At 41.9% G+C, this 21975-nt stretch overlaps 1 protein-coding gene across 30 annotated transcripts in view; it reads left to right on the forward strand.

Moving 5' to 3' along the window:
• The window catches only part of mark3a (MAP/microtubule affinity-regulating kinase 3a), a 47355-nt gene that overhangs the window by 24181 nt on the left and 1199 nt on the right, over positions 1–21975 (forward strand). For 2 of the 30 annotated variants that reach the window (XM_030443439.1, XM_030443441.1), the window contains exons 8-18: positions 421–657; positions 804–944; positions 3106–3205; positions 6540–6652; positions 6823–6970; positions 7867–8084; positions 8179–8282; positions 8885–9061; positions 11309–11581; positions 13301–13327; positions 20645–20689. In XM_030443439.1, coding sequence (XP_030299299.1) covers positions 421–657; positions 804–944; positions 3106–3205; positions 6540–6652; positions 6823–6970; positions 7867–8084; positions 8179–8282; positions 8885–9061; positions 11309–11581; positions 13301–13327; positions 20645–20689 — 1583 coding nt within the window. Of the gene's footprint in view, positions 1–420; positions 658–803; positions 945–3105; positions 3206–6539; positions 6653–6822; positions 6971–7866; positions 8085–8178; positions 8283–8884; positions 9062–11308; positions 11582–13300; positions 13328–17688; positions 17769–18006; positions 18055–20644; positions 20690–21975 lie in introns of all 30 variants that reach the window. The other 28 variants (XM_030443448.1, XM_030443450.1, XM_030443459.1 and 25 more) reach the window with 27 other exon arrangements.

The following is a 21975-nucleotide window of genomic DNA, read 5'->3' on the forward strand; positions in this document are numbered from 1 at the left end:
CAGAAATAACAAAAGATGTGCAGCTTTTCTGTTTTATACTAAAATTGGGGCTTAAGGAACCTTTTAATGAGTATTTTTTTCCACCATTCTCTGGTTTTTTATACACTAAATAAATGCTCTTCTTTGCTTGTTTCAAGAGTTGGATGAGAACATTAAAACTACTCTGAAGCCAGTTAGCATAGCTTAGCATAAAGACTTGAAACAAAGGGAAACAGCTAGCCTGGCTGTTGGCTCTTGTTTGTGTAACCTTTGCAGAACAAATGTGTAATAGAAGTTTCTTTGCTTTCTGTGTTGCACAAGGAAACACACAAACTCAGATTTAGCAAATTATAAATTGTTATTTAAGCTCTTTTATTAATGTGTGAGGTAAAAGTTGCATCACAGCATCGTAACCTCTGACCTTCATGTGTTCGTCCTCAGGCTGAGAACCTGCTGCTCGACGCAGACATGAACATCAAGATCGCAGATTTTGGCTTCAGTAATGAGTTCACTATGGGCAACAAGCTGGACACGTTCTGCGGTTCTCCGCCGTACGCAGCGCCGGAGCTTTTCCAGGGGAAGAAGTACGACGGGCCGGAGGTGGACGTCTGGAGTCTGGGGGTCATTCTGTACACGCTGGTCAGCGGCTCGCTGCCCTTCGATGGACAGAACCTCAAGGTAGGACAGTGCTGAGGACGTCTGGATGACCTGATGTTACTTACTGACTGGCAATGATTTCCATGAGCGTTCAGCATCCAAAATGTGACTCATCGCATTGTGAAGTGTTTTGTTGACTTCCTGTTCGTCGTTCCTCGTCCCTGCAGGAGCTGCGGGAGCGTGTGCTCAGAGGGAAGTACCGCATCCCTTTCTACATGTCCACAGACTGTGAGAACCTCCTCAAACGCTTCCTGGTGCTCAACCCGTCCAAGCGGGGTACTCTCGAGGTGAGGGAGGACGCAGAAAATGTAAATATACCTCTCAATTCTAAACACACTCCCACAGCACGTCTGCACCATCGGAGAATGCCATCTATCCTCCACCTCTCCAACAAAACCCCCCTTCCCCTCCTCTCGGCTCCTGCATCCCCTCCTGCATCATCTTCTCTGACGCCCACGGTGTCCTGTTTTCTGTGTGCGCCGGCCCACACTCTCCTCCTCCTTTCTGATGTTGTAACCATGAATAATGCATCGTCATTCTTGTTTTGTACCAAAATTGTCTTTCTTGTTCACTTCTCCGCCTTTTAATCTATGAGTCGACGGTACCTCTGTGTTCATTTCGTTAAACGAGCTCAGTCGAAGCCGCTCCGAGTACGATTTGAGTACAATTTGTGGCCAAAGCTAGTCCCGAGACCTTTTTCTTTGGCCAGCCAAGTTAGGAAGATGTCGATGTTACGCTGCTGCTCTTCCTTCACTGTAGCTCACACGATGATTTATGCTCTCTTTTGAATCCCTCGTTGAACTGAGGAGTAGACACATTTACAAACGACAACAAATCCTGCCTAGTATGCCTGTTAATGAAGGTTGGTTATTAATAAATAGCATAATTTTCCCCCTCCCAGCTCAAATCCTCCAATCAAACACTATGCCACTGCTTTTTGCATTTTAAGAACCTGCAAAAGAACAAATGTGGAGTCGGCATATACGTCTAAAGCATCAGATTTCAGGAGCTAGCATGCTTTCTCTGTAGAATTTGTAAATAACCAAACAACCAGAGCTGTTAGATAAATGTAGTAAAGTAAAACGAACAACATTTCCCCCAATAAGCTTATGTTAGTTAAGTAAAGTTAACATAAATTAGCAGCAGAGATCAAAATAAGTCCAGTGTTTTGATTTGTTTGCCGGAAACTCTTGAGTGTAAACACACGTCTGTCTTGCTGAAGGTCAAACTGTGTCAAAATGTCCTGAACTGCAAATCATTCCTTAATTTTCCGCGATTCATAAGGGGACGAAAATATTTAGACATTTCATTTCCCTCGGAGCATCTGCCGAGATTAAAAATAGTCGCGTTTGATGTCAGAGGCAGAAAGGACGGAGCGAGAATTGTTCCACAGATCAATCAGACCGGCGATCGCGTTGTCAGAAACTGTTAATGATCGTCTTTTCTCGCTGGAGTCGTGCAGCCCTGCCTGACACTCGGCAGCATATCATTAACATATTAAACGTTGTTTCTTGAGGAGTATTTTTGGCACAGAACTCTAAAGTGGATCAGCTTTAAAGGAAGTGTTGTGTTTAATTAAAGAGATGCTTTCCATCTTTTATCTGCTTTTGGAGAGCAGGAATCTTTTTTTCTTTTCTCGTTTGCGTCTCGTTGCTTTCAGTCGAGCTGAATATAAGAGATTTTGACAAAATGCTGTTGGCTCGACTCGGAGGGTCACATGTGTCGGCCTCATATGACACTCGATTGCCCTGGTTTATAACAGAAGGTCTGGTTACATCAGAGCCTGATCGGTGATAATTAGTTTGGCTCTGTCGTGATTAAAACCCCAGAGAGCCGATTGATCAGCTGCAAATTAAAACAAAAGGTGCAAACAGATGAGACGCAGCACCGAACGGACGCTACAGTGAAAGGACACAACACGCGGCATGTTCACTTTCATCTTCTGCATTTTATTTAAAGAGCACTAGTTAAAAATCAACCTTTAGATGTTCCTGTATAGGTTGTTCAGAGGGAATAAAGGGGATGTAAATGTAGCTGGTCTCATCAGTGTTGATCTAACTGCTAGCGGACATTGTGGAGAGCGAAGACGACATGAAACAAGTTAAAGAACGACGTTGTGTGTCGCTGCAAAAACCTCCTCGCCCACAAAAGCCACAGTTTCTATGGGGAGTTTAATTAAAGCACAATACAGTCTGATCGTATTTTAATACAACCACATCCAAGTTCTGCAGCGGTTATATTGCGTGTGAAATCCTTTTTATACAGAAAGCTAGAAAGTGAAAGTATAAACTCATCGTTATTCTCTACGTTGGCGTCATCGTCTGTAGAGCAGGACAGACTTTATTTATTTAGCTTGCTGTCTCTACTACTTGTATACCTAAAAACAAAAGGTAACTTTCATCCACATTATTACAGAAAACTGTCTTTCTCACGTCTTTGGGTTCTAATTGTCTCACTTTGCTTTTGCAGCAAATCATGAGGGATCGATGGATCAATGCAGGATTTGAAGAGGACGAGCTCAAGCCTTACACTGAACCTGAGCTGGACATCACGGACCAGAAGAGAATAGGTAAAATAAAAAAACACCAGACTGCGTGAAATATTGTCCTCCTCCATCTGTTACAGTAAAACTCGATGGTGTTTTTGATGTTGAGAAAACGTCTAAGGTGTTAAACGTTAGCGGGGTAAACGTAGAGCTCCACAGACTCATTATTTCTGTGCTGAGGAGGCTTTAACGAAAAAAGATGAAACGTGAGGATGAATAAATAAACACGAGCTGTGCTGCTGCATGAGACGAGAGAGAGAGAGCGAGAGAGAGAAGCCTCCCCATCGTGCCCTGGATGAAAGCTGTAAACGAGGGGGAGCTCTTGCGTAAGAGCAGCTGAGGTTGGCTGTCGGTGCACATGTGCCGGTACAAACTCCCAGTGAGAGCAGGAGAAGGAACGCAGAAGAGGGAGACGTCTCAATCTTGCAGAGGAATCCCTGAATCCTTAATAATGCATATAGAAACTTACGTAAACCTTCCCCCAAAAGGAACAAAGAAAGATATTTTAGGGGCGATCGTGTCTCCCACTGCACAATGATGTAAACAGTCGTGACTTTAGGAGGCATGTGAGTCACTTTTTTTTACGTAAAAGTCACAATGGTAGACTCACAAAGTCGGACGTGGTAACAATCTGATCGTTTTCTGTTCAGGTTTGTGTTCAAATGCCGCAGAATTAACACAAAAATCACTGTGGACGAGCCACTTTTAAGCTGTCGAGGAGATAAAAGCTGTCGACCAATCGAATCAGATAATTAATTTAATGTGCAGATTATTATAATCTATATTATAATTATGATTATATAACATAATTCTATTTAATCATGTGGTTGTTTTCTGATTTGATTGAGATATTTCTATTTTTAACGGATTAAAATAAAAGAAGAAAACAGTGAAATTAAAGCTTTAAAACATTAAAACAACAAAAATGAATATGACAGAAAACCTGTTCATCAATTCAATAAAGAAATCGGTTAATTTTCTTTGTTTTCAGTCATTCAGCTGATCGTTGCAGCTCTTCCTGCAACTAGATTAATAGGAAAACATTTTTCAAACCATTAATATCATAATTTCCCACCTCCGGTCTGTGCAGGATGAATTAAATCACCTTTTCTTTTGTCTTCTGTGCGCGTACGTTTGTTTTTGCACTTTAGAGGTCAACAACTTGAGGTCTTGATGCTGTGCAAGACATTTATTTACTGTTTTTATTTGACATCAACACTGAATCTTCCTGGATAACATGACATCTGACATCAGCTGTCAAACATCACACGGGCATCGTTCTTCTTTCTGTCCCATCAGGATAAATCTTTACCAAACGACCTTTCCTTTAAACTGCCGTCTCCTAGTCATAAACTATTAGGAGGCAGCAGCCGTGTTGAGAGGGAGCAGGAGACTGAACGTGAGAGAGAGAGCGAGGACATGGATGAAAGATGGTTATCTCAGATTCTGCCTGGTTACAGAGGCAGGGCTCGTTTCTCACCCTCAGTCTGACGTTTCAGCCAGTTTTCCAAGAAGCTCGATGTTTCCCTGCAGGTCGGACATGATTAAAGTTTCCGGGCATAGAAGACAGATTCTTTTAAAAGAAGAAAATCATGGCCTGGGTGTGTTTTTTTTTTTTATTTTTGTATTAGTTTACTTCGATTTGTCACGTCTGCCAGGCTGGATTACTCCACGTCGGGGTGGAAAGAATTAATTCGACCAAATTAGAAGATGTCAGTCGGTTTAAAAATGTGAACAGAAGAGACGTAAAACCCACCGAACATAATGGCATTAACGCGGCTCTCAGCGGAGACGTTCAGTGTGAGGTGATGATCAGAACGCAGCCCGAGAGGCTTTTTTCCTCCCTGACGGCAAGAAAATTCTGTCGGACAGGATGAATTATGTGCATTTATAGAGTTTGTGGTATTTTGAGAGCGGTAAACATGGAGTTTCTGCTTAAGAGGTGTCATGAGTGAGGATTTGGGCTTCTTAAAGATGATGCAGTCGCAGGTTGCAAGTCATCCAAAGTATCATTTAGCAGAGGCAGAAACTAGTAAGATGATCTTTAAATTACTGATATTATATTTCAGATTTTATGTCCCTTCTAGAAGTAATCAGAGTCCACAGCAGAGATTCTAACGGCTGTCCACACAAACCCTCCAAGGACACGTTTTATTTTAGAAGCTAACGTTTGCTAAAAATACTGAGATGCTCTGACACTCGCACGCTCTTTACTGTTAACATCCCATTGAAGCTTCTTCTTCCTCTCGCAGCTCAAATTAGCTTCAGGCTGCGGGAACAGATGCTTGTTTTTAAAAAATTTAAAAACAAAAAAACCTCCTGAATGTATTCAGAGTTTGATCTCGAAGTGAGGTGCATCGCCCGGAGAAAAGGAGACGCAAACCTGCTCCGACAGAGTCGTTACCGTCGGGAAATCAGAGCACATCAGCGAAGCTCGTGACTCATCTTAACACCTTTTACTGAGAAGCCGGTCCTGCCTGCGCTTTGATTAGAAGTGTTCTCTCTGACGTGTTTCAGATAGAAGAGCGGCTATTAAAAATTAATGTGCGGCGTAGCGTCGAGATGAAAGGATGGAAAGCCTTCATATAATGCATGTTGGGGGAGGGAAACACTCACACAGGGATAAATGTTTGAAGCAGATCGAGCTGAAGCTGCAGCAGGAAACTCCGCTCTGCTTCACCTGACATGCTGCTGCAAACGTGACCTGGACGACGGGGAGGCGGTGCGTCACGGTCACGTGTGCGTGTTCTCTGTAACACTCTGACTGATCGAGGCAGAACCAGAGGGAAGGAAAACGACCGATTTGTGTGATTTCCTCACCTCTCAAACACTATTCCCGTTCACCCTTCATGTAATAATCCCAGAGGAGCGTCTGCAAAAAGCCAGACTGAGACTCTCACATGAAAAATTAATAATCTGCCATATGCTGTTGGATATCTCGTCTATATTGCTGCTCCTTATTCTGCAAAACGAGTCACGTTGCTTGTGAGCGTGTTGGCAGACGATGTACACTGAGATGCTTTTGAGGAGTCACTGTGTGGAAGAAAGTGAAACGGCATTAATCGATCTTTTAATGAGTCATTTTCTAACCGAGACTAGAAAGAATTTTTAGGGAGCGTAAGAGAGTTTTATCCAAATACTTTGATAAACATCATGTCAGACAAACTATTCTTAAGATTGTGTTTTTGTCAACGACGATCCAAGTTTGACATCTGTCTTTAAAAAAGGGGCTAACATGACTTGTTTTTAGTTTTAGAAAGATTGCTTACATGTTCTTTAGATTTCCCCAAATCAGGCAGCAGTTTGCTGGTTGTAGTGTATTTTTTTTAAACGTGTTTTGTGTCTTGTCTTGTTGCAGATGTGATGGTCGGGATGGGCTTCAACTTGGAGGAGATCCAGGAGTCTCTGGCCAAGATGAAGTACGACGAGATCACAGCCACCTACCTGCTGCTGGGCAGGAAGGCCTCCGAGGTACAAGTCTTTGCTTTTGGAACTGGTTTTGTTTCCAGTTTGCGACCTCTACTTCTTCTACTCCAGCCGAAAGCCTTGTTTATTCACTCTCATAGTTAGATAAAAACACAGCCAGTCTCGATACTCTGCAGGTGAGACATGAACCTGTTATTTGTCTGTTTGTCCCCCAGCTGGAGCCCAGCGAGTCGGCCTCCAGCAGCAACCTGTCTCTGGCCAAACCCAGACCCAACAGCGAGCTCAACGGCCAGTCGCCCTCGCACCTCAAAGTCCAGAGGAGCGTCTCCTCCAACCACAAACAGAGACGTTACAGCGAACAAGGTGAGGGCGACGCGTCAGTTTGTGTCTTTCTGCTCTGATCACGTCTGAAAACAAAATATCGACCGTTGAAATTCTGTGGATGTGGCAGCCGCCTGCGCCCGCTGTGCTTCTCCCCCCTAATAAAGTTTGGTTTCTTTCAGTAGCTTGTTGTCAGGCTGATAAAAGCAGTTAAATCAGACCAGTCACACGGTGGAGGCACTTTAACCTTTAGCTTATTTGCACAGCTCAGTGCTGTCCGCGGTGATATAATGCTTTGTCAATAACCTCCCGTTTTATACGGCTTCCTCTCTGTTGGAGCCGCAGCTTGTTTGGCTGCACTGAGAAGCTTTAATCTCCGGCTCTAACGCGGCGATTCACATCCATCGTTCACTGAACTTTTAAAGAAAGCCGCGGCACATCAGGTGGCACAGTTCAACGACAAAACAGACGCTAATTGAGACACGTGGGCCTGCAACAAATAGTTGTTTTACATATGAATAAATCTGCTGATTATTTCTCGATTAAATGTTTGTTTGGTCCAAGTTGAAGATGTAAACTGCTTGTTTTGTCCAGAAAACAAAGAGAATACGTTTACTATCACAGAAGTCTAAGGAAACAAAGAAATGGAATCATTTTCTGTTCAGGCCGCAGCCTCGTTATTTTAGCATTTAAACGTAGACAGGAGAGTGATATTTCCTGATAACTATGAACTAAATCAGCCTTCTTCCTTTATAAATACCTTCATGCGCTCTTGATTATGTCCTCAGTCACTTTAAGTCAGTGTCAGATATTCTTCAAATGTAGGTCGTCTCATTTTGGATAAAAACACTTTGTTTAAAACGTCTTTTTGCCAGAGGTGCAAACAACATCTTTGACTCACCCGTCACACTTCTGTGTCTGTTTTTTCTTCATCGTAGTCGGTCAGAACGTCCCTCCAGGGATGTCTCATCCAAAGAGGAGTCAGACCACCACGGCCGAGAACAGCGCCAAGGAGGAAGGTGGAGTCCAGCTGCGTAAACCCACCACCCCGGGCAGCCGCGGGGCTCCACCCGCCAGCCCTCTGCTGGGCAACGCCAACAACCCCAACAAGGCCGACATCCCCGACCGCAGGAAAGGCGCCACCACTGGCCCGAGCGTGAGTTCATAAGAAAAGAAAACATTTAATTGTCATGGTGTCCTAATGTTTTAAACGGCCATATTTATATCGTATCGTGTCCGTTTCTCTACAGAATAACACCGCGTCGGCAGGTATGACCAGGAGGAACACGTACGTCTGCAGCGACAGAAACAACACGGACCGCCTCTCCGTCATCCCCAACGGGAAGGAGAACAGGTGAGAGAGGATGTTTGTTGTCTTTGACCTGGTTTCATCGTGAAAAAACACAAAAACCTGCATCAGCACCGAGAAGAATCTGGGTTTGAGTCAGTGGACAGAAAACACACACAGAAGATCTTTCCCTTTTTGTTCCAGAGCATTTTTAGTCAGATTACTGAGTCACATTTTTGGGGGAACATGTTTTGAAACCCACTGTTTATTTTTTATTGTTTTACCATCAGTCAGTGCTTTTCTTCGCCAGTTTTTTACATATAAATGCTCTTTTAGACCAACAAGAATGGAACACTCCTCATTATGAACCCAAATGTGGCCAAATTCAAAGCTAGTAAATATAAATATCTACAAAACTATCAGTGTCAGCCTTCCACACTCGAACTCTCTTCTTTTTTACTGTTGAAAGAAAATCCAGACAGAATCAGAAGAAAAGATTTCCGTTGTTTCATCCCGTTACTTTCTTTCTTTCTATTCCTTCTTTTCTTTTCTTGTATTTATTTACGTTCCCTCTTTTTTTTTTCTCATCATCTTTATTTTTCATTTCTACCTGTTTGTTTGTGGTTTCGGGCGGTGGGTGGGGTGTTTTTTCGCCGTGGCATGACCAGCATGACTGAGATGGCTTGTGCCACTAGCCCCTCTTCTGCCTTTGCGGCCGCTGCGTTCGGTGCCTCGTCCAGTTCGGTGCGGCTGAGGTATCAAACCGTCGGCCCGTTGTACGTTGGCCAGGCAGGCTGGGCCACGCTGCCCCACTCCTACTACGCTCTGGACTACTGCACGCCCAAGTAAGACGGCAGGGCCTCCAAACCTCCCACCCTGTCTGTCTCCTCTCATGTCTCAGCCCCTGTTTGGCCCCTTCGCTAACCCACACATCCAGCCAGCTTCACACTCTGTAACCCCACAACTAAACCATGGACACCATTTCCTGCAGACATCAGAGAGGAGAGTGTAGCGGCCGACTTGTTTTTGTGGTCGGCGTCTGAAATCTGCGCTCATCAGGAACGAACAGATAAAGATTTCAGTCGAATTAATGAGGGATGGAGGAGTGGAGAACACGCATAAGTCAAAATGTAGGATTAGTTGTGTTGTGTATAAATCTTACTTGTTATTAAATTAATCGGCAACTCTTCAGTAACCATTAGTTGCAGCCCAGCAGACGAAAAGTCTACGAAACCACTCGACTTAAACTATAAACTAAAACCTAACGTACTTAATAACGTAGCTCCTGCAGAAAGCTTCTTCTACATCCAGTTGGTGAAGGACGGCTGTTATTGAGAAGTCTGCTTCATCAAATGTTTCAAAAGCTGTGGAAGATGACTCTAATTTTAGGGGAAACTGTCCGTGAAGTAAATCTTTTGGTAATAATCGGTCTCGAGTCGATGCTCGACCACTGACTTCAAATTTAAATGCAATTATTGTGAATAATGTTCAGGATGTGATGATGTGGTTGCAGCAGAAGCGCAGAGGAAACTTTGGTTGGATTAAAAAACAACATTAGATGTTTAAATGATCAGATTTAAACCATCATGGGTGGTTTTCTATCACTGTAGCAGACTTCTGCTTTACCTTTTCCTGGAACCTGGTGGGAGTTGATTTCAGACGCTGATCAAAATGGAGGCACGAGTCGAGAAAAATATGTATCCTCACACTGGAATCAAGCCGCCACACGTTGACGAACGAGGCCTGAAACTCTGTGTGTGATAATATTTTTCCGCGTTTGCATCATCCCTCCGCCAGCCATGAACCGGAGGACCTCTTTGTCTCCGCTGCCGACATTTCAGCAATAACAAACTCTCACAGCTCTGCTCCTGGTCTCTCCTCCATCCTCTGTGTCTAAACTCTGACCCCTGATGTTCTCCGTCTGGATCCCTCACCTGCTGGTGTCCGACACGATGGCCGAGCTCCACCCTGCTGCCCCCTCAGCAACCCTCAGACCATCGTCTGTTTTTTTGTTTTGTTTTAGCTGATCAGGGACACAGCTCACTCTTCTCATTGTTCACGTTAAGAGGCTTGATGTTCAGGGTGGGAAATTAACATCAGCTGGAGTCACTTTTATACTCTTTCTTTGTAACGCAGGTGAATTTATGCCACAAAAATCAGCCACACGGACTCTTAGTTTTGATGTTTTGGTCCTGTTACATCAGCTGAAGCTTGTTAGCACAGCATAATCTTTTTTCCAGTGGTCAAGGAACTATTTTGGCAACTCAAACTATTTCCTTTTGTGTGAAAGAGCCACAGAGGGTCGACAGTAGATGACCAACGACCCAGGAGCCTTCAGAGCCGAGATTTCAGCTCCGAGCATCAAACACGAACCGCAACAGAACTAAATTAAATCAAGCTTCAAAGAACAAACATGACTGAGCTTTTTAAGACCAGTTTAAATTAGATTATTCCAAATTTGAAGCTAGTTTTATAGTTTGGTGGAGCACAATTTGATCTGCTAACTGTTCCGATGCAGTTATAAACTAGATGGGAATAAAAAGACATACACGACTGTGGAGACAGATTTTCCTTTGTGGCATTCAATCAAATATCATTTATTTGAAATAGACGAGCAACAAAAAGACCTGATTTATTCCAGATTCCTGAGAGAAGTTTGTTATTAAGATGGCAACAGATAAACATCAGGTGTAACAGACGGATCAGAGGGAAACCAGCTGTCCACTGTCTGAATCTACCAGCTGATCGTATTGGAGGATTAAATTTAATTTCCTACCCTGTTGACATCTTAACACGCAAGACTCATTCAGTAAAAAAATCCATGGCCGCTTTAGAGATCCATGTAGGAATAACGAGCACTGACATTTTAAAGCTGAGGAGGGAAATGTGATGAAGTTTTAAAGAGTTTTTCCACTGCGGTCGTTTGACCTCGACCCTCGAATAACACGTTTATGTAAATAAAAGACTAAATATCAGCTGCCAGGGTTCAGGATCAGTCTGCAGTGGAATGACTTTTAACCTTCTGTGTTCTTGGAGTTGAAATTGAGTCGGATCTGTTCTGTTTCCTCTCGTCCTCCTTCCCTCCGCCTCAGCAGCGTCGCCGTGTCGCCCGGCACCCAGAGGAACCCGGTGGCGTCGATCCACAGCATCGCCAACGCCACCACACCCGACCGACTGCGCTTCCCGCGAGGCACCGCCAGCCGCAGCACCTTCCACGGCGGCCAGCTGAGGGACCGCCGCACGGCCACGTACAACGGGCCGCCGGCCTCGCCCACCCTCTCCCATGATGCCACCCCTCTCTCTCAGACCCGCAGCCGTGGAACCAGCAACCTTTTCTCCAAACTGACCTCCAAACTCACCCGCAGGTAGGAGAGGAGACACCTCGCGTCGGTTCAGCACCGAGGGGCTGGAGTCGAGCTCCCTTTCTGCTCAGTCCATTTTAAATTCACTCCTGAAATAATAATTTATGTGAGACTGAATTAGAAAGCGGAGAGACTCCAGCCCGCCTCTGTACAGTTTAATCTCCTGTGACTCTGTCTGTTCGAATTAGAAGCCAATCAACACAGTGCCTTGTAGAGTTAGGATGATAAATTACATGCTGGGGGGGGAAACACTTCACTGTCCTGTACGATGTGATTTATTCTTAAACCTAAATTGTTTATCCGTCGCTGCCTGGACGTCTGCCACAGAGAGCTGAACACTCTGAACGAGCCACCATTTGACCTCTTTAATGAAATTGGAGATTTTTTTTTTACTTTATGGTCCGAGAAAGTTCACAGGGCCACAACACAGCAGATACTTTCAGTCCCGTCGTTCGGTAAAGATGTTCGCTGATCAGTTTCTGGCTCAAGAGTGATGAAGAGATCTTTTCATGCAGCGCCTCGACTTTAGATGTTGGTAAATCAAATTCACGTGGTGACTGTCGGTACAAGCAAAACCAGAGAACTCGGTTCAAACAATCAACTGTTCTGTTAATCAATTAGGCTATAAATCAATTATTCTCAAATGTGAGTATTGGCAGCTTGTCTTCAATATCTGAAGTTGTAGAAGGCTAAACTTTCGGCGGTGGTGGAAAAGTACTCAAGGAGTTTTTACTCCTTTCAACATTAACGTTAAGTTGCAGATTCAGATAAATAATACATCAAATCAATAAATAAATGTATTATTGTCGGATGAGATAAAACTTTATTGATCACAGACGCAAATCGACTCGGACGTGACTTGAGACACGATGACTCAGACGACTTCTTTTACGTTTATTAGTTGTTTATTTTTTTAGTCTTTATTTGTCTTGTATTAAAAAGTTATTTTCTTTTTATTTAAATACATTTATTTGACTGAATATCAAAATTATAATACAAATTCCATTAATTGTCGTACTTTTTGAACAGTTTAGATAAAGTTTGTTCTTCCCATTCTCGTGAACACATCGATCTAATCACATTTTTGGTCGTAACTCAAGAATTTTACGCCGATGTCTAACGATATTTGACATCCGGAAGGTCAGAGGTTAAGTGCAGTGTGACATCATAATGTTACATGACGTCATAGCTCAGGACCAGCAGGTTGACTGGTGTGCAGTGCTTCAGTATCTCGGGGAGGAAGAAGTGACTCGACTTGACACGAATTAAAGAAGCAAACATGACTCGAGTCTTTCATGAGTATTCCTCGGTCAGGGTTATTTTCAGCGAGTACTTCTCCCACCACTTGCTTCAGGACTTTGCGACAGACGTTTAGAATAGAATAATCTATAGACGCCGAACGTCCCGACACATCTTGTCTGCATGAAAAGCTCCTGGACGTGGCAGCCAGGCCAGCGACGGGAATCCCTCCTGCAATGACTGACCTGAAATGAGGAATTGAAATCATTTGATAATCAATGAACAAATTAATCTTCCCCTCCACTGTTGATGATTCCAATCACCCCATTTTTGTTCACTCATTCAGACTCCTTTCTCCCTTCCTTCCTTGCTTCCTTCCTCCCTCCCCCTCTTCCTCCTCCTCTTCTTCCTCCTCCTCTTCCTCCTCCTCCTCTCAATCCTCCTTCACCATTTTCACTGTTTCTTTGTCTGATTCTGTTGTAGAAACATGTCATTCAGGTTTACCAAAAGGTAGGACTCCTGTACTGCCTTTCGCTCTGTGCCAAAAATAACGAAAAACAATCTCACTGAAAAACTTCCTCTGAGACTCTACAGACGCGTGGGGCTGCTGGCACTGAACTAACACACCGCTTGGCAGAACGAAAAGACTCTCTGGGTACATTTACATGCACACAGTTCAAAATCAGATTAATGTGATCGGATTTATCTTTCTAATTTATCAGTAGGGCTTTTTTATTGTGAAAGGAATTGTGTGACACTCTGAAAAAAACTTGAGAGTTACACGAGAAGTTAGATGACGTTCTCCTGTCTGGATGGTAAATATGAGGCTGGAGCTAGTTAGCTTAGCTTAGCATAAAGACTGGAAACAAGGGGAAACAGCTAGCCTGGGGTTACCGAGTGCGTTACAGCAACGTGATAACTGATAACTTTATTTCTTTAATGAGGGCTGGCGGTGAACTTGTTCTCTGTGTTACCGGGAGAAGAGCTGCAGTATTAATATCACCATGTTACTCAGTTATTATCAGCTGTTGATGGTCGCTAAAATTCCCCTGAAATGTAAAATACAGGAGGTGTAATGAGAGCTGCAACGATCAGCTGATTGACAGAAATTAATCACCAGCGATTCTGATAATCGATTTGTTGCTTCAGTCATTTTTAGGTCAAACATTTGCTGCTTCCAGCTTCTTAAACGTGAAGATTTTCTGCTTTTCTTCGTCATTTCTGACAGTAAATTAAGAGTTTTGTGGTTTTGAACTGTTGGTCTGGCAAAAAAAGCTAATTGAAGACGTCACTTTGCGTTCTAGGAAATTGTGATGAGCCTTTTCTCAATTAAACGATAATGAAAATAATCCTTAGTTGCAGCTGTAAGTGTGACACAGTTGTGGAGGATTTAGAGTTGTTTGGCTAGCTGTTTCCCCTCGTTTCCAGTCGTTATGCTAAGCTAAGCTAATAGCTAATAAGCGTGCTCTCCAAAGTGTCAAACTTTTCCTTTTTAGATGGATTTAACGCAACAAGATCAATATGTAATCCATATTAAAGCGCCGTAGACCTGATTTATAAATCTTAACGATCTTTTCATCAGCTGTTCTGCATTAATCTGGTTTGAAGTGGTGTTTCCGTGCGTGTAAACGTCCTCGGTGTGGCTGTGGTTGGTCTGAGTGGATGACGGCTGATTGGGAGAGCAGAACCGGAGCTCCTCGAACAATCAGTCGATTTAACCAACAGCAACAACAAAGCAGCTTGCCACTAATCAATTGCCAATGCCTGCATGGGGTCGCTTCTTCCAGCCGCCATTGATTTGTGGTTTGTTTTTCTCACCACAATGATTGTTGATAACGACTGAACTCTCTCTCTCTCTCTCTGCTGTTGAAGCCTTAAACGTTATCCTGCTGCATTTATTCACCACAGAAACAGGATTTTCTCTCTTTTTTTTTAACTCTCTCTGGCCCAGACGTGATTTCTTGTGGCTGTCAGAACAGGAGAAATCACCGTGGATGAGATTTCTTCCTGTTTTCAGACAGAGGAGGAAACGTTTGGGCCATAAAGAGCTAAATAAATAAGTGTTTGTGTAGATGGTTGTTTGTGGGTTGATCTGTCCTTACAGCTGTAGGTGCTTAAGTTAAAGTAAATGTCCTCTGAACGGCCAGTCGGTCGACTCTTTTGTCCTCTTTTTTCTTGTTTTTGTTTTTGGGATCGGTTGGTGTGTTCAGGATTTTTCTGGGTTTCGGTTTTCTAACTTTCAGAGCTGTGTGAGGCTGTCCGGCCTTCAGCAGGGTGGTGTCAGACTCAGAGGTTGTTTTCCTTGAACGCATCGATCGGTTGTGATCTGCTATAGATCGGTACAACAATCCAGAAATAAAAGGGGAATAAAACCGGAAATATAAATAGTATAAAACATAAAAAATAATCAACTTTTCTGAACAGTTTTTAACAGATACAGTCTTTAATTTTAAGTCATGAATAGATAAAACTATTATAATTTCAAGGTCAATCTGCAGATGACCGTAAAAGATGGAATCACATTTTTTCAAGTCTTAATACGACATTTAAATCATCTTATGTACGAGAGATTCCTTCTTAAAGCAGATTCAGAGGTACTGATAGAGGACAAAACAGTTTCCAGGTCCTTATTAGGTGCTATATTATTCTAATTTATAGACCTTTCCACTTCTAGATTTGTCTCAGCTTTGATTTGTGACAATTATTATCTAAATAAATCATTAGAACAGCAGGATAAACGTCTGTTATACATCTAGTGGCTTGTTTTATCTTATAATCAGCCCAAAACTGAAGACCTTCAGCTTATTTTGCTTGTAAAAATGATAAAGAAATGTTTTATCGATCAGAATGTTATACAGAAATATACATTATCTATTGCTGATCATGTAGTTGATTTAATAGGCAAAAAAATTAATAATCCTTACTTGATTACACTGAACAAGAACTGCATTTTGTCCTTTATTACTCACTGGAATGTCTTTAAGAATGACTCACGTTAAAGCGACAACAAATACACTAACTGGTGTTTATATCCAGATGGACTTGAAAGAATGTGAACGTATCCTTTAACAAAATGTCCGTCTGATTAAAACAGTTCTTTAAAAACAGATTTAAACCTTTTTAAGAGATCCAGAACAGACATTTCTCTTCTCCCAACATTTAATATTTCTAGGAGTCGGGTCAGTTTCAGCTCCTCGCTCCTTGTTTTAACGGAGGTTCGGTGTTTGGAGAGGAGGCTGTGAAACTGACCTGACATCAGAATAAAACTCCACAGGTGTGATTGATAAGTGATTAGTTAGTTGTGGTGATGATGATGAGAGCTCCTCTGATCAGCGGAGGAGCTTTGTGGCCCTCGCAGGGAGCCGTCTGAAGGCTCTGCGGCGCCCTCTGGTGGCTGATTGGTGGATAATCTTCTGCCTCTGGCGTCTTCATCATCCGGAGAGTCGAGTCGGTGATCTCTGGTGTCATCTGTCATCGTCCTCACTATGATCACCTCACTTTGCTTTTTTGTGTTTGTCCTCATTCCTGTAGAGACGAAATGGAGCGAAAGGTCATCAGACGAGTCAAAGATACACCTGAGGAAATCAATAAACAAGACTGTTGGTTGAATAATTAGCAATGAGGTGTAAAAATGTGTTTATTTAACCTTCAGTCTGTTTATCTACAGCAAAAAGTGTATATTTTATTACTTAGCTGCCTTTTTTTGTCATTTAGTTGGTTGTTTTATTTTTCAGCTCCCTAAACCCAAAAATAAATTATTTTACAGTGTGATAAAAAGAGAAAAATTAAAAGAAAACACTTTTGAGAAGCTAAAATCTGAAAAATGACTTAGTTTTCTGTGTAACTGATACATTTTTCATTATTTATAAGACTAATTTGACAAAATCAGGTGCAACATCACCTTTTATTACTTCTCAATATTGTTACTTTTAAAATTTTGGTTTCAGTTTCCTTGATTATCTTATTTTCTATTTGGTAATGAAATGTCAACATTAACTCCTTTTTAGACATTTTTATTAGACTTTTTCTTTGTTTTTGTTTTTAATCTTGTGTTGCTGTAATTTATAAAGATTTTATCTTATCAAAGAATCTTTAGGGTCATTAGAAGTTGTCACGTGGCCAAACTAGAGAATAGATGAATAATTAAATGTGATCAACACCCCCAAAAAATAGTATAAAATGATTGTTTCCTGCTGACTTTGGTGATCCTCCAACTTTTCTTCTAGCGCCACCACGAGGTCAGATATTTCAGTTATTCTTTGATACGTCTCGACAATTATTGTTGTTGTTTGTCACAATATTTTGTTGACATTGATGGTCCCCAGAGGATAAATCCTAATTTTGACCTGATGATGGCGCTAGAAGACAAAGTATCACCAAATGCTTCCGCTGTATGTTGTGTTTTGTGCTAATTAGCGCATGTTAGCATGCTAGATGGTCAACATTAATATCAGCTACACATCAGCATGTTAACATTGTTATTAGCATGCTGTTGTTAGCATTTAGCTCAAATCAACTGACTGGAGGTTAAAATAAAATCATCACTGAATTTTAATTATTTAACTCACAATATTTGATGATTTATTCAGCTGTGTTTTGGCTCGTCTGATCACTTCCTGCTTCATCTCGTCACCTTCAGTCCTTCGTACATTTCACGTGTCAGAAATCTTCATCACATCTCGGGACTTAACCAACAACTTTTTATCATCTTCCTCCTCCTCAGGACGTTTTTAGGTTCAGTCACCTCCCTCCTCCTCCTCCTCCTCCTCCTCCTCCTCCTCCACTCCTCACAGTTTTGTGTGTTTTTTGTCTTCCTAACCTTCCTGTGTCCTTTAACCTTTGACCTCTTGCTGCTCTTCCTCTCTGCTCAGGGTCAGTATTGACCCGGCCAAACGGCAGACGGCCAAAACAGGGCCTGCCATCCCTTCTACCCAGGGAGGAAAGCCCCTTAGTAAGTCTTCTGCCCTCCAGTCTCTTTCAGCCTGTCCTTCCTTCCTTCCGTCCTTCCTTCCTTCCTACCTTCCGTCCTTCCTTCTCATCATCCTTCCATGTTTTTTACTCTTCCTTTTTGGCCTGTCCTCATGTCATGACATTTTTATAATATTCTTTCCCTCTCTCTTTTTCTTTCTTTGTCATGTGTCCATTTGAGAAAAGTCGCCGTTTTTTCAGACTCCCATTTTTTCTTTCAGATTCTCGAGCAGAAGATATAGAGAGTTGTAGGAAGATGAAGATCTAGAGTAAGGGGCTGTTTCAAATCCCTCAATCTCTCTCTTCTCAGACCAAAGTCTTGAGTGTCAGTTATGTGGAGGAACTCACCCTCCTCCCCCTCTGCCCTCACCCCTCTCACCCTCCCACCCTCACCCTCCCTCGGTCTTGTGATCTTCACAGCCTCTCTGACTGACCCAGGACCTGCTGTCAGTCCTGTCTGTTCACTTGTCCTCTTGTTGTCGAGTCTCTTGAGCTGTCGGGGAGTTTCGGAGTCACTTCCTCCTCCACCCGTCCTGTTTTTTTTTCTGTTCTCCAGGCTGCAGTGCATGCTGGGAGCCCGTCCTGTCAGAGGGAGCAGGGAGCTTACTGCTTATTTGCTTTTCAATCTAATCTTCTGTTAGAGTCAGACATTTTCTTCTTTTGTTTGCCGTCGTTCGGGGAGACTGGTTTCCCGTCCTCATGAGTCACCGTGACGAGCAGATGAACACAGACGCACATTAACACCTCCGCTGAAAAGAAACACAGCAGCTCTCTGTTCGTTTGTCGTCTCGGGGAAAATTATTATTTTCTTGCAATCTGGAAAAAAATGAGCGATTGTGGACAAAATCCTTCCACAGTTCTGTTGATTTAAATCATCAGGAAATCCGGTTAATCAGGGAAAACTGAACAGAAGTCTGTGTTTTTGTCTCATTAAACAAATTAAATTTCTGAATAATCAAAAAATGTGACGCATAAATCTATAAATCTATATTTAATATCGCCATAAAATAGTTTTAGACTGTCGGTGGGAGAAAATAAGCGATTTAAAGACGTTGTGATTAAGATTCTTTACATTTAATTGACCTAATTAATAGATCAAGAGAAGAAGCAACAGATTGATTATGAAACATGCAGATGTCGGGGATTGTATTGAGAGCTGCTTCCCCTGTTTCCAGTCTTTATGCTAAGCTAAGCTAACATACTGTATATGCGACATACTTAATGTTTGAATCAGATGATCAGACGATTTGTCCAAAATTCCGGTTTTAAATTGTCTAAAACGTTTTACAGGCGAGAGAAACGAACTGTCTGAAGATTAGAAAAGTCTTTCTTCTTCCAAAGCTTCACTTATTTATCGTTTATTCTAGTTTTTACGGCAGATATTATCTTGGTTGCGACAACTTTAAATTAAGTGGCCGTCAGCAGCTTCTCCTCCGTTACGTGACTTGTTGGTAAAGAGACGATTGAGGAACGATTCGGACTGAAAGGCGTTAAAAAGTTTCCTCCGTGACTTCTCGCCTGTCGAGTGTTCACACGTTGACACAGTTCCTCCGCAGCTCAGCTTTATTTAACAGAAAGAAGGAAAAAAAACACAGAGTAGACTTCTTCTGCTGAGTCGTTGAATCTGTCGCTGCTTCAGTCACAGGAACAAATCGTTGTCGGGGAACATTGGGTTTTATTTTAAGAGCCGGAGTTTCACCCAGCTTCATGTTTCCCATCTGCTTCAACCCAGAAAAGTTTTCTGTGTTCGTGTTGGCCTAGTTTTGTTTGTGGGCGTAGTTTTTATGTGTTTTTAATGATCCGTAAATAAGTTTATTTAATGAAGTCTTGAGACTGCAAGAAACCCCCAATTATTTCCTGTCGTAATAAAATCAAAGAAAACCAAAATATTTGAAAAAATATTGAACTAAATTAGTTTTCTTTTGCATATTTTAGGTTTATTTCAATATGATTTCTATCAGTAGAAGACAAAAAGGCGACTAAGATTTTATTAGTAGTATAAGTCTTCCATCAACTCGCTTTTACTGGAGCTTTCTACCACATCTCATGATCTTCCTTCACCCTAAACAAACTCCAACTCCTCCAAAGTTTCACATTAAATTGTCTTTTAGCTAAGATAATTAACTTAAATGCAACATTTCTACATGTTTATGAAAACATTTGCTCACCAATAACTTTAATTGAATCCACGTTACCCTGCCCTACGTTAAAATAAAGAAAGACAAAGATGTCGCCTTAGAGCTTTTTGCAGATTCAAAGTTGAAGTTAAGAAGTTAAATATCGTAGGAAAGAAAATTCACAGGTGCAGAGAAACAATAAAATAAAGTCATGAAGAGATAAAAGCTGCAATAAAAACAGTAAATATGAAACCAGAATCATAGTTGAGGGTTCCTCTCGTACCTCTGCACCGTCACCTCCCATCCGACCTGAATGGGACCTGCAGGCTGTAGTGGATGTTGTGGTTCTGCTGTTTTGGGTCGACACTCTCACACCAGTTCATGAGCTGCATCTCCGTCCTGCTGTGTGTTCAAACATCTTCTTTTTCTGTCTTCATCTATAAAACGCTTTGGTTTCAGTTTGGGATCACGGTCTGAACATTCATCACTGTTTTTGGTTTTTATATTTTCTTCTCATGATTTTTTTTTCACCGGAAGAAAAAAAAAAAACAAATCTTCCATCTCTTTGTGTTTTTTCGGTGGTGGTTTCTCGTCGATGTCGCTTCTCCTTCTTATCACACATATTTTTTTTTTTACTGGAAATGAATCTGAGATTATTTTATTCTGTCGTGCACAATCCACATCTTTTTTTTTTTTCCTTCTTTTTTCCTCCTCCCCTGTCCGATCTTCTCATGCGCCTCAGAGTCTCAACCGAGTTTGAGAGAAACGGGAGACTTGAGGGCTCAAGGTGAGGTTTTATTTAATGTGCCGGTCCCCCCACCTTTTATCAAACGTAGGCTTCAGGTTGTCCTCGTCTGCAGTCTCCAGGCGCTCCACCCGCTTGCTTAGGAAATCCCCTCTCTGCTTTGTTTCTCATGGGATGTTTGGATGTGTTTGGAACCTGTGGTGTGTATTTGAGCCTTGCCGTTTGTTTCTTTATGTTTGCATGGCACTGTGCTCGTGTGCTGCTCTGTTGGCATGGCATATATGTATTCTTGTCGAGCTAATACCCCCAAAAAAAACCTGCAGCATGGATGTCTAACCCCAGTTTACATTATATTCAGTCACAGAGATTGTACGGAAGATATTTTCAGACTTTTAAAAAGAACTGTTCTGAAGGTTTTCCTTAAAATACTCAATCATGTTGTATATTCAGTTCAGCATATTCTGATTTTTGAAGTTGTCGTCTGCTCACATGAGAGTTCAATATTTACTTGTTCGGTTTCTGCAGCACCAAAAAAGTAAAGAAGCAATGTTTTGTATGAATAAATGAACAAAAAGTGTCGTAACGAGCGTACCAGATTTTTGCAAAAAAACACAGAATTTACCTTTTTAAATGAAGTATAGTAACATCAATGATTTTAACCAAACTTAAAATGATTAATGACATTTTCTTCAACCTGAAATAAACCAGAACAAAAAGAGTTATTAAGTAATCTGGAAAAACCTTCAGAAAATCTTCAGGTGTCTTGTTTTGTTTTTCAAACTCATGCCGAGCTTTGTGACTTGAATGTAATGACGATACACGAGACGTACAAACTGGGGCTAGAATGAGTCCTGGTGGAAACAAACACCGGCTACAAGCTGAATATCGTTTGAAGGAGTAGTTCGACATTTTGGGAATTTTTGCTTATTGATGCTTACTCGAAAATCAGAAGAGAAGCAGGTAAAGAAATAGTCCAGTGAAACCTAAACGTGCACATTAAAGCACGAGTCGTTAATCCTCGTATATACTGGAACAAGATGGCACTGGACTTGTGGTGCTGGGAATAAAAATACATTTAATAAACTCAATAACAAAATCATGACTCAGTCAATCAAGATGATCCACAGACGTATAGATGTTTGTTTACGTCTGCCCGGTGATGCAGAAAGAAAATGCTCACAGCGACTTCTGTGGATTATTCTGAGTAACTGGGTCATCATGTGTGCCGAGCGCCATCTTGTTCCATTCTATGACAAAGAAGGCAGACATCTTTAAATCTCTGCCACCAAAACAGTAGAGGAGGATGAATAACATGACAACAAAGAGGA

Source organism: Sparus aurata, chromosome 16 (genome assembly GCF_900880675.1).
Source record: "Sparus aurata chromosome 16, fSpaAur1.1, whole genome shotgun sequence".
Classification (NCBI taxonomy): Eukaryota; Metazoa; Chordata; class Actinopteri; order Spariformes; family Sparidae; genus Sparus; species Sparus aurata.